General features: G+C 43.9%; 1 protein-coding gene across 2 annotated transcripts in view; it reads left to right on the forward strand.

Annotated features, from left to right (window-relative positions):
• The first annotated feature begins 606 nt into the window (after window positions 1-606).
• The window catches only part of smarcd2 (SWI/SNF related, matrix associated, actin dependent regulator of chromatin, subfamily d, member 2), a 43,411-nt gene continuing 31,405 nt past the window's right edge, over window positions 607-12,612 (forward strand). Inside the window, exons 1-3 of one of the 2 annotated variants that reach the window (XM_068013291.1) lie at window positions 607-1,192; window positions 9,722-9,909; window positions 12,236-12,278. In XM_068013291.1, the coding sequence (XP_067869392.1) occupies window positions 1,022-1,192; window positions 9,722-9,909; window positions 12,236-12,278 (402 nt within the window). In that variant the 5' untranslated portion in view covers window positions 607-1,021. The remainder of the gene's footprint in view (window positions 1,193-9,721; window positions 9,910-12,235; window positions 12,279-12,612) is intronic. The other variant, XM_068013292.1, reaches the window with a different exon arrangement.

Raw genomic sequence — 12,612 nt, forward strand, 5'->3', positions numbered from 1 at the left:
ATCACTAAAAACAGAATATCTGGTCATTTATTTCATTGCTGTTTGTGGGGCCTTGCCGTGCACAAATTGGTTGCTGTGTTTCCTACATTACAGGAGTGACTGCACAAAAAAAGGACTAAATTGACTGTGAAGTGCTTTGAGACATCCTAAGGTCGTGAAAGGTGCTTTAGAAATGTCAGTTCTTTCTTATGTGTTAGATTTGTCTGGTTTTCAGGAAGAAGGTGTTTTAAGAACTTTTATGAACAGTTCTGGGGTAAAAAAAAATCCTCTGGTCATCATTGCTTGTGAAGACTTCCCCTTTTATTAAATACATCATTATGTCTAGTGAAATGCTAAAGATATTCTAGAAATGTGTAAACGTATTGCTTGAAATAGTTGAGGAAATGTACGTTGGATTCGTCCGGTTTCCAATGCAAAGGGTTCAGTCTGACAGAGCTCCTGCACTTACCTGGCGCAGCCTGGCAGTTTCTGCTCACTGGACAGCACAGTATTTAGATCTGCCCGGTAAAGTGCTCCTGCTAACTGTAGACAGAGGGCGCGCAGCCTGAGAGTTCCATGCTTAACCTGCTTGTGCAATCCCCACCCATCTGCCAAAACCACAGAGTGGGCGGGAGGCACAGCTCTTCGCAAACAAGAGTCTGGCAAAAACACTCTGATCTTTATCTTTAGACGTTGTTGGTTTTGAGGCACTTTAGAAAATGTGTCAGTGCCAGCAGAATGGGGGCTTATTGCTCTCCAGCAGGTTTATGGGTAATGATGACACCAAACATTGCCACCTTTGTGCCTGTTGTTAAATGCTGTGTGTGTGTTTTTTTTTAAAAAGCGTTAATGTAGCCGGCAGGAATACTTGTGGAGCAAAAGCAAATCTCTCTTCCTGCGCCCCGGAGGCTTGTGACCATCAACTGGAGGAGTGATTTGCACGAAGTGACAGCTGAGCCATTGGGATCTTTTGTGGGAGGAAGAGTTAGTGGAGCTGAGTGAGATTAAGTCTTTTGTTTTATATATACACATACTTTGAAAAATGGCGACAAGAGTAGGCGGAGGATACCCCATGAACCCAGGGAGTCCGATGAATCCCTCTTTGGGGGTGAACCCAATGAATCCCATGCCAGGACAAGCCGTCAGGATGCCCCTTAATCTCCAGCAGCAGTCTCCAGTCTTTCGGACGATGGGTGCCGGCGGCGTTTATTCCGTGAGTATCCCCCCACCCCATTGCAACTTTTAAGGCAAAACTTTCCAACTTCTGTTCTTTTAATTTATCTATTTATGTATTTGCATTGATCGATCGGAAACCACTGAAACTGACCCCCATTCTCCTGAGAATCAAACAAGACCAGTGTTTTATCGAGGGGAAACAGTCAAATCTTTTATTCGATTTTTATTCGCTGCTATTTAATTTTATTTCTCAATCTCTTTATAATTACATTAGTAATTTGCATCACATTTAAGATTAACCTTGTTTTTTTGGGGGGGGGGGGTCATGATATTTGCTTTAGACACGTGTAAGAGAAATGAAATAGCTCTAAATATGATTTTATTTTATGAAGAGTTTGCTGCAGCTCTGCCTGTCAGATTGGGAATGAGAGAAGCTCCGAACTGACCCCCAGCCAGGTCTCCCTGTATTTATCGTGTGCCGTGTTGAAATTAACTGAAACTCGGCCTAAAAGCACCCTCCCCGATCCTTCCTGCTGAATGTTTTTTTTTGTTCCCGTTTCGCTTTACTTCCGCATTGAGTGTCGCATTCAAAAGCCTTGTTCAGAGATCGCGGAGAGTCGGTGGCTGCTCCGTAGCCCGCACCGTGCAAACAGCAGCCGCTCCAGCACTGCCCGAGGAGGGCAAAGCAAAGACCTCCATCCCCCCAAAAACGGGCAACCTGGACTCGCCTCTCTACAATGTGAATATATATAAAACCATCGTTTCCCACGTGGTCGATACTGTACTGGCGAGAGGCACATGAGCGCCATCACATGCCTTGCATTATAGGGACAGTGGGAGAGGAGATCTGAATTATAGGGACAGGGGGAGGAAGGGGGTCTGGATTCTAGGGATGGGGAGGAAGGGGATCTGAATTATAGGGATGGGGAGGAAGGGGATCTCAATAATGGGCGAGGGGGAGGAAGGGGATCTGAATAATGGGGACTGGGGGAGAAAGGGGATCTGAATTATCGGGACAGGGGAGGAAGGGGATCTGAATTATAGGGATCGGGAGAGGAAGGAGATCTGAATTATAGGGACTGGGGGAGGAAGGGGATCTGAATTATAGGGACAGGGGGAGGAAAGAGATCTGATTTATATGGACGGACGGGGGGAGGAAGGGGATCTGAATTATAGGGACGGGGGAGGAAGGGGATCAGAATTATAGGGACGGGGGAGGAAGGGGATCTGAATTATAGGGACGGGGGAGAAAGGGGATCTGAATTATAGGGACTGGGGGAGGAAGAGGATCTGAATTGTAGGGACTGGGGGAGGAAGGGGATCTGAATTGTAGGGACGGGAGGAGGAAGGGGATCTGAATTGTAGGGACGGGAGGAGGAAGGGGATCTGAGTTATAGGGACGGGGGAGGAAGGGGATCTGAATTATAGGGACGGGGGAGGAAGGGGATCTGAATTATAGGGACGGGGGAGGAAGGGGATCTGAATTGTAGGGACGGGAGGAGGAAGGGGATCTGAATTAAAGGGACGGGGGAGGAAGGGGATCTGAATTATCGGGACTGGGGGAGGAAGGGGATCTGAATTATAGGGACTGGGGGAGGAAGGGGATCTGAATTATAGGGATGGGGGAGGAAGGGGTTCTGAAATATAGGGGACGGGAGGAAGAAGGGGATCTGAATTATAGGGACAGGAGGAGGAAGGGGATCTGAATTATAGGGACTGGGGGAGGAAGGGGTTCTGAATTATAGGGACAGGAGGAGGAAGGGGATATGAATTATAGGGATGGGGGAGGAAGGGTTCTGAATTATAGGGTACGGGAGGAAGAAGGGGATCTGAAATATAGGGGCAGGAGGAGGAAGGGGATCTGAATTATAGGGACTGGGGGAGGAAGGGGATCTGAATTATAGGGACTGGGGGAGGAAGGGGATCTGAATTATCGGGACTGGGGGAGGAAGGGGATCTGAATTATCGGGACTGGGGGAGGAAGGGGATCTGAATTATAGGGACTGGGGGATGAAGGGGATCTGAATTATAGGGATGGGGGAGGAAGGGGTTCTGAATTATAGGGGACGGGAGGAAGAAGGGGATCTGAATTATAGGGACGGGAGGAGGAAGGGGATCTGAATTGTAGGGACGGGAGGAGGAAGGGGATCTGAATTGTAGGGACGGGAGGAGGAAGGGGATCTGAATTATAGGGACTGGGGGAGGAAGGGGATCTGAATTGTAGGGACTGGGGGAGGAAGGGGATCTGAATTGTAGGGACGGGAGGAGGAAGGGGATCTGAATTGTAGGGACGGGGGGAGGAAGGGGATCTGAATTATAGGGACTGGGGGAGGAAGGGGATCTGAATTATAGGGACGGGGGAGGAAGAGGATCTGAATTATAGGGACTGGGGGAGGAAGGGGATCTGAATTATAGGGACAGGGGAGGAAGGGGTTTAAAATTATAGGGGACGGGAGGAAGAAGGGGATCTGAATTATAGGGACTGGGGGAGGAAGGGGATCTGAATTATAGGGACGGGGAAGGAAGAGGATCTGAATTATAGGGACTGGGGGAGGAAGGGGATATGAATTATAGGGACTGGGGGAGGAAGGGGATCTGAATTATCTGGACTGGGGGAGGAAGGGGATCTGAATTATCGGGACGGGAGGAGGAAGGGGATCTGAATTATAGGGACGGGAGGAGGAAGGGGATCTGAATTATAGGGACGGGAGGAGGAAGGGGATCTGAATTATAGGGACGGGAGGAGGAAGGGGATCTGAATTATAGGGATGGGGGGATGAAGGGGATCTGAATTATAGGGACGGGGGAGGAAGGGGATCTGAAGTTTAGGGACTGGGGGAGGAAGGAGATCTGAATTAGTGGGACGGGGGGGCGGGGGAAAGGGGATCTGAATTATTGGGATGGGGAGGGAGTAAGGTGATCTGAATTATTGGGACCAGGGAGGAAGGGGATCTGAATTATTGGGACCAGGGAGGAAGAGGATCTGAATTATAGGGACGGGGGGAGAGGATCTGAATTATAGGAACATGGGGAGGTAGTAGATTTGAATTCTAGCGACAATGGGAGGAACGGGATCTGAATTTTAGGGACAGGTGGCTGATAGGTGAATTAGGGGGAAATCCTAAATCCAGATTATTTATGTATTTGGAAGTAATAGCAGCCCCGAAACAGACCCCTGTGGAATGTGACTCACCACATTTTTTTCAGAGTGGGAATCCTCCCTTTACATATTTCTTTCTGTCCTCTGACCATCTTTCTGTACATGTAGCCCTATTCTCCTTTATTTCATGTGCCATTATCTTTGCCATAAGTCTCATGTCATATCAAGTGCTTTTTGAAAAACATACAAACCCAATTTAATTTATCTATTTCTTCAAAGAATTCTATTAGGTTAGTCAAGCATGACCTTCCTTTCGAAATTCATGCTGACTGGTCCTGATTAACTCATATCTCTCCAAATGCTTAGTAATTTCATCTCGTATTATAGGCTGGTAGTTTACCAACTGTAATAAGATTAACTGGTCTTTAATTTCCTGGCTTTATACTTGCCTCCTTTTTGAAGAGTCATGAGAGTCAAATCAAAAAAGCATGAAATAAAAACTGAAAAGCTAGAAATACTCAGCTGGTCAGACAGCATTTTTTGAGTGAGTAATAGAGTTAGTGTTTCAGGTCAATGATCTTTTGTCAAAACTAGAAAAAGTTGGAACTTTAACAGGTTTTAAGCAAGTACAAGAGGCAGGGAAAGGGAGGAGGGGAGGAAAGAACAAAAGATCATGGTCTGTAATAGGGTGGAAGGCAAAAGAGATTAAATGACAAAATGGATAATGGAGCAAGGGGATGGCAATGGGACAAATAAATAAACACAAGATGGCTCGAGAATTGTTGCAAGTGGGAATAGTAGAATCAAAATGACAGGCAGCAGAAGCTCTGGGACATGCTGAAAGGAGGTGTTCCACAATGCGGTCACCAAATCTGTGTATGGTCTCCTCAAGGTAGAGGAAACCATAAAAGCAGCGAATAATGTTTACTGAATTGAAAGAAATACAAGTAAATCGCTGTTTCTCCTGGAAGTAGTGTTTGGGGCCTGGACGGTGAGAAGAGAGCAGGTAAAAGAGCAGATGTTGCCTCCTGCCTATGCCTGGTAAGATGTTATCGGAAGTGGAGGTGGGTGCTGGATTGATTGAGGAGGGGACCTGGGTTTTGCAGATGGTATGGTCCCTTCGGAACATTGAAAGAGGAGGGGAGGGGAAGATCTGTTTGGTGGTGACATCATGCCGGAAGTGGAGGAAATGGCAGAGGATCATCTGTTGAATGTGGAGGCTGGTGAGCTGGAAGGTGAGGACAAGGGGAACTTTATCGTGGTTGTGGGAGGCAGGGGAAGGGGTAAGAGCAGATGTGCAGGAAATGGAACAGACATGGACCAGGGCCCTGTTAGACACAGTGGAGGGAAATCCTCGGTTGAAGACAAAGGACAATTTCAGAATCACTGGTATGGAAGGTAACATTATCAGAACTGATGCAATGGAGACAGAAAAACTGGAAGTGTTTACGAGGAATGCTCTTACATCCTTTCTTGAATAAGGGTGTCACATTTTCCACTCTCCAATCCTCTGGCACCTCCCCTGTATCTAAGAAAGATTGGAAGATAATGGCAAGTCCTTCCGCTATCTGCACCCCCACTTCCTTTAGCAACAGGGATGCAAGCCATCCGAACCAGGCGACTTAATCTCTCTAGGCATAGCCAGCCTTTCCAGTACATCCTGGCTAACAATTTTCACCTCATCCGTTACCTCTACCATCTCCGCTTCTACCAATATTTTGTTAGTATCCTCTTCCTTAGTAAACACCGATACAAAGTACTCAGTTAATATTGTAGCCCTGTCCTGCGCCTCTAAGCATTTTTCACCCTCTTTGTCCCTAATAGGCCTCATCATACCTCTTACTATTTATATGCTCTTAGAAGGTTTTCGGGTTCCCTTTTATGTTGGCTGCCATTCTATTCTCATATTGTCTCTTTGCCAATCGTATTTTCCTCTTCACTTCCCCTCTCAACTTACTGTATTTGACCTGGAGCAGAATTAAAGTATCTTAGAAAAAGCATTAGATCCAAATTATTTGGGGCAAGGGTATATATGAGATTTGAATTGTAGGGTATAGGGGAGATGTAAAAACTGAATTCAGTTGGCATGGATGAGGTATGTGATCTGAATTGTGAGAGCTGTGAGGAAATAAGGGGAGAAGTTTGACGAGACATCGTGCCAGCAACAATATCTCACATGCAACTGATGGCTTAATGGAAAATCATGTTTGTACCACGTGGATGGAGAATTGTGAACAGTGAAAATGCGATTTTACAGTAAGCTACTGATGGAGTGTGAGGCCCTGCCATGGTCTTAGAAAAGTTTTCCCATAGGATCTGAATTCTAGATTGTGGTAAGTTATAGAGGCCATGTGGAGGTGGTGAGATCCAAATTATAGGAATGTATGTGAGATGTGGGGAATTTCTGGGAGATTGGTACAGAGACATATAAACAGATATTATAACTTTTGGCTTGGAAGACACTAAGGAACCGTACATTACCCCTACCTTGTGATTTAATTGGTATGCAACTGTGATTTTGTGTACCAAAAATTAGCACCAGGAAAGGGTATCAAAGGGGCATTGCAAAATACACAATGTAGACCTAACTGGCTTAACTGACCTTGCCCACATGTGGAAGAACCTACAAGCTCCCTTTTCTAAAACTTGCAGACAGACTGATGGGGAAAAACAAAGAAATTATTGGAGCTTGTAACAAAGGCAATGTAATAATTGTGGGGGATTTTAATCTTCATATAGACTGGGACAATGAAACTGGCAGGAGTGGTCTAGAAGATGAGTTTGTAGATGGTTTTCTGGACAGTTTCTTGGAGCAATACATTGTGGAACTAACTAGGGATAAAACTATATTAGATCTAGTATTGTGTAATGAAGCAGCGTTAATTAGCAATATCATAGTAAAAGATCCACTGGGAAACAGTGATCATAGTACCATTGAATTCCATGTTAAGTTTGAAAGTGACATGCTCCAATCACAAAAATGAATATTAAAGCCAAGGCTAAGGTAAATTGGGTAAATAGACCAAAAGGTATGGCAGTAAATGAACAGTGGGAAACCTTTAAAGAAACAATTCAAAATGTTCAACAAAAATACATTCCTTTGAAAAACAAAAACTCAGCCAGAAAGACCCATCCATGGCTCACTCAGGAAGTTAAGGATAGTATTAGATGAAAAGAAAAGGCTTACAATGTTGCAAAAAAGAGTAGCAAGTCAAAGGATTTGGAGTGTTTTAGAAACCAGCAAACAGCCACCAAAAATAGATTTAAAAAAAGGAAAAAATGGAATATAAGAGTAAACTAACCAGTAATATAAAAACAGATTGTAAGAGCTTTTCTAGGTATATCAAAAGGAAGAGAGTAGCTAAAGTAATTGTTGGTCCCTTAGAAGCGGAGACAGGAGAAATTATCATGGAAAATGTGAAAATGGCAGAGGGTCAAGTGGCCTGTCTGTGCCGTAAGCTTTCTATGATTCTGTGATTCATTGAACAAATATTTTGTGTCTGTCTTCACAGTAGAAGACACAAGAGCCATACGAAATAGACAGTAACCTATGGGCTAAAAAGAGTATAGAAATTAAGGAAATTCATATCAGCAGAGAAGTAGTATTGGAGAAACTTAAGTGACTAAAATCTGACAAATCTCCAGGACCTGATGGCCTACACTCTAGGGTTCTATAATATGCAGATATAGTGGATGCGCTCGCTGTGATTTTTCCAAAATTCCTTAGATTCGGGAAAGGTCCCATCAGATTGGAAGTTAGCAAATGTTACACCACTTTTCAAGGAAGGAGGGAGAGAAAAAATGGGGAATTACAGATCAGTTAGCCTAACATCAGTCATTGGGAAAATGCTGGAATCTATTATTAAGGAAGTCTAACAATGCACTTAGAAAGCACAGTAAGATTAGAACAAGTCAACATGGTTTTACTAAAGGGAAATCCTTTTTGACAAATTTATTAGAGCTTTTTGAGGGTGTAACTAGTAGGGTAGATAAAGGGGAGCCAGTAAATGTAGTATACCTGGATTTCCAAAAGGCATTCAATAAGGTGCCACACAAAACGTTAATTGGCAAGATAAGGGCTCATGGAGTTGGGGGTAATATATTAGCATAGATAAATGATTGGTTAACAAACAGCAAGCAACATATGGGCATAAACGAGGCATTTTCAAGTTGGCAGGCAGTAAATAGTGAAGTGCCACAAGGATCGGTGCTGGGACCTCAGCTATTTACAATCTATATTAATGACTTAGATGAAGAGACAGAAAGTAATGTATCTAAGTTTGCTGATGATACAAAGGTAGGTGGAAAGGTAAGCTGTGGGGAGGACACAGGCTACAAAGAGATATAGACAGGTTAAGTGAGTGGCAATATGATGGCAGATGGAGTATAATGTAGGGAAGTGTGAAGTTTTGCACTTTGGTCGTAAGAATAGAAAGTCAGAATATTTATTAAAAGGTGTGAAACTTGTAAGTGCCGATGTTCAAAGAGACTTGGGTGTGCTTGTACAAGGAACGCAGAAAGTTAACATGCACGTACAGCAAGCAATTAGGAAGGCAAATGTCATGTTGGCCTTTATTGCAAGGGGATTGGAGTATAGGAATAAGGAAGTATTGCTACAATTGTACAGGGTTTTGGTGAGACCACATCTGGAATACTATGTGCAGTTTTGGACTCTACATTTAAGAAAGAATATACTTGCATTGGAGGCAGTGCAGCAAAGGTTCACTAGATTGGTCCCTGGGATGAGGGGGTTGTCCTGTGATGAGACACTAAGTAAATTGGGCCTGTATTCTCTGGAGTTTAGAAGAATGAGTGAGAGGGTCATTGAAGCATATAAGATTCTAAAGGGGCTGGATAGGGTAGACACTGAGACGTTATTTCCGCTGGTCGGGGAATCTAGAATGCGGCGGCACAGTCTCAGGATAAGGGCCTGATCGTTTAAGACTGAAATGAGGAGGAATTACTTCACTCAAAGGGTTGTGAATCTTTGGAATTCTCTACCCCAGAGGGTTGTGGATGCTCCATCATTGAATACATTTAAGGCTGGGATAGACAGACCTTTGGTCTTTCAGGGAATCGAGGGATATGTGAGCGTGCAGGAAAGTGGAGTTGAATCCTAAGATCAGCTATGTTCGTTTTTAATGGCACTACAGGGTCGATGGGCCATATGGTTTACTCCTGCTCCTATTTCCTGTGTTCTTGTGGGATAGTTTAATGATAGGCTCTAACGTTAACTTATTGAACCAAATTAAAGTATCTCACTCAAATGTATAAAGCTGGGTTGGTTGGTCTGTTGTCATAATCAGGAAGGATATGGATGAAGAGAGCCATCACCCTTCCACTTTCATCTTTGCCTGGCACTTCTGTAAAGATGTTATCTATCTGATTAAGTATATTACCTGTTTGTGACAATGTTATGTATGCTTTCTTGGTTACCCTCTTCCTCTTCCCCCCCCATCCCCCAAGCGTCCAGGGATGCCACCAGGAGCTCGCATGGGAATGCCAGGAATGCAGATGGGCATGCCCCCTGGCTCATCTTTCATGGGCAGCTCTGCCATGAGGCCAGGTATTCCGCAGCCAATGATGGACCCGTTTCGTAAACGTCTGCTTCCACAGCAGCAGCCTCCACAGTCAATGCAGAATCGTGGGAGAGGGTAAGAAACTGGAAAGGAGGCCCAGGTCCCCTTATACAGAAAACAAAGCATGTATTCACTCCTTTCAGAGAGAACAGCCAAGTCAATGGAATGCTTTAAAAATTTATAACCTGGGGCTTCCCCAATGCATCTCCATTTATCCAGTGCGTGCATGAGTCATATACACCAAGAAGGTTCCAGCTTCATTGCCACATCTATGCCAATCTGTCTAATCTCAGAATTGGCAGTAGTAGGGTGCTACAATTGGTCACAGCATCTCTAGGTTTTGGAGGAGAAAATTGGCCATGGTTTCCATTCTTGACTTATCCAGTGACTGCCACAGGATGTAAATGTGTAGCATGATGCCCTCTGTAGTTGAGTAGCCTGCTGACACTAATGTCGAGTTTATATATATATATATATATATTATGTATGAGTAAGAGCACATGGAAAAGGTACTGGGAAAGCAATCAGCACCTGTGGAACACTGCCCCAGCAAGGAGTCAGATCTATAAGAGAGGAGGGGACAAAATTGACAGAAAATTGGCAAGAAAAAAAGCATGTAATAAGTTCCTTACCAAATGTAGAAGTAAAGGTGTGGGTTACTTTAATTTACTTTTAAATGTATGGGATGTTGGCATAGAGGACATCATGGTTGAACCCAATCCTGCTACTATTCTGACATCCAGACTTTCTACAAAGCCACATGGGAGAAATTTGCCTCACTGCTGTCTCCGCCTTGTGGACAGATATGATAGCTCAACATCCTGTGCCTCGCTCCTGAAATAGGGCTGGGCTGCAGGTGGGCTGGAATATGTGGCCGCAATGGAGTGTTAAGAGCGATGAAAATCCTAAATATAAACTTCCCAGATTTGCTAAGTCTGGAACATCGAGAAGACTGGCGAAAAAGAGTCTTCCCAGTGGCCATACCTAGCAAATCTGGCAGGTTTACAGTGCTGGAAACCTGTGCATTGGGAACCGATAGTACGATTGCCCCTTTAAGACCAGTATAAAAGCAACGACACTGGAATCCTGGTTCTCCTGCCCCTACCTCAGGACGCTGCCATTCTGTGAATACTGTTGATTATCACGGAACAGCAGAAAGCTTTGCCCTAGTGCCATTTGAACTTCTGCAGTTGGTGAGCTGACCCCTAACATGCTTTGCTCTAACGTTTGGAGGACCATAGACAAGATATCTCAATGGCAAACAGTTTTTGATAGAGTATTTCAACAAGAGCAGTAGCCTAGGATTCAAATATTGATCTTTCAATTTTGTCAGTGTGACCCACAATACCCTTTTGCCATTGTAGTAAATTGCCAGCATTATTATCTTTATTTTATGGTGAACAATACTTTACATCTCACCATTAGACTGAACCCAGTAGGATGGTGCAGTCTGAATGGACATACTACAGTGTTTTAGATAACTCTTAACCCTTTCCCTGCTTGTCAGTTTTCAGTGTGGCTTTTCATATTCCTGCCTAAAACTTCGAATGAGTTGAATGTAGCTCCATTTCAGTGGAAGGCCAGAAAGTCAAAAGCCTTGTTTAAGGCTGGTGTGCATGATGTAAAATTATTAATTAATTAGAAAATAAAATCAATTTTTTTTTTTGAAATCATCTGCAGCTGCTTCAGATATTGATGGCTATGTTCAGCTGCTCTCAGAAGGAAAAGATCAAATTGTACCCTAGATAGAAATGTAAAAGAGAAGGGATAGCTTCAGAGGACCACTGTTCAATAATTGTGTCTGTGCTGATCTCCAAGAGTGGCACAGGCTTGATGGGCAGACTGGCCTCCTATGCTGTAAAATTCTATCCACCTGGGATTGGAGGGGGGAGACAAATCAGGGAGGCTTCCTGCTCCTGATCACTGTCCAGTGACTCCAGGTGGAAAGTCTGGATGTCAAATGGGAACAGGATTGTCTGTGCCAAACATCCCATTAACATTTTCCATTCCTGGCCACCCATTCTGCCAAGAGCAGTAAATGGTTGGAATACTGTTCTACCAGAGCTCCATCCACTTTTTACCATGGCATAGTTTCCAACAGGCATAGTAGAGGGAGCCCAACCAAGCTTGCTGTACTTTACCATGGAGTTGCTTGATGGGGCAAAGGATAAAGTGAGCTTTAGTCTACAGATAATTACAAAATGAGCAAAGAATGCCATGTCCCTGAAAAGACATCTTGGTGTTGCACAGCCAAATACTCGATAAGAAAAAAAATGTTTTTAAAATACAGGAGAGTCATGTATAACAAGCATGAGTTCATATGTTCAGTTGATGTTTAAAAGGCATGAATTTAATGTTCAATCAGTATTGTTATCTAACAATGTCCCTTTGGTACCTGCAGTGTCAAAAGACGGAAGATGGCTGACAAAATTCTACCACAAAGGGCAAGTGTTGGATAGTGCTTTTTTTTTAGATTTACTTACACAAGCTTGTCTTGGGTGCCAAACGGAGGGATCCTAGGTCATCCAATAGCAGCAAACTCTCCAGAAGGATGTTTTTTATGCCCCACACATCAGTTTACAATCTGTCTAATGGATGGCACTGCAGAAGGATGCTTCATGTGTCCAGATGCCATGCATTTGGCCAATAACCCACATGGGTAGTTCTGACACCCAGCACCCTTTTTGGTAACAATGATAACTACTTGCTATCACAATGCTACAATGCCAGCTGTCAGGTATCCTGGGGATATATTTTCTGCAATAGACTAATTTTAAG

Source organism: Heterodontus francisci, chromosome 33, assembly GCF_036365525.1.
Source record: "Heterodontus francisci isolate sHetFra1 chromosome 33, sHetFra1.hap1, whole genome shotgun sequence".
Taxonomy (NCBI): domain Eukaryota; kingdom Metazoa; phylum Chordata; class Chondrichthyes; order Heterodontiformes; family Heterodontidae; genus Heterodontus; species Heterodontus francisci.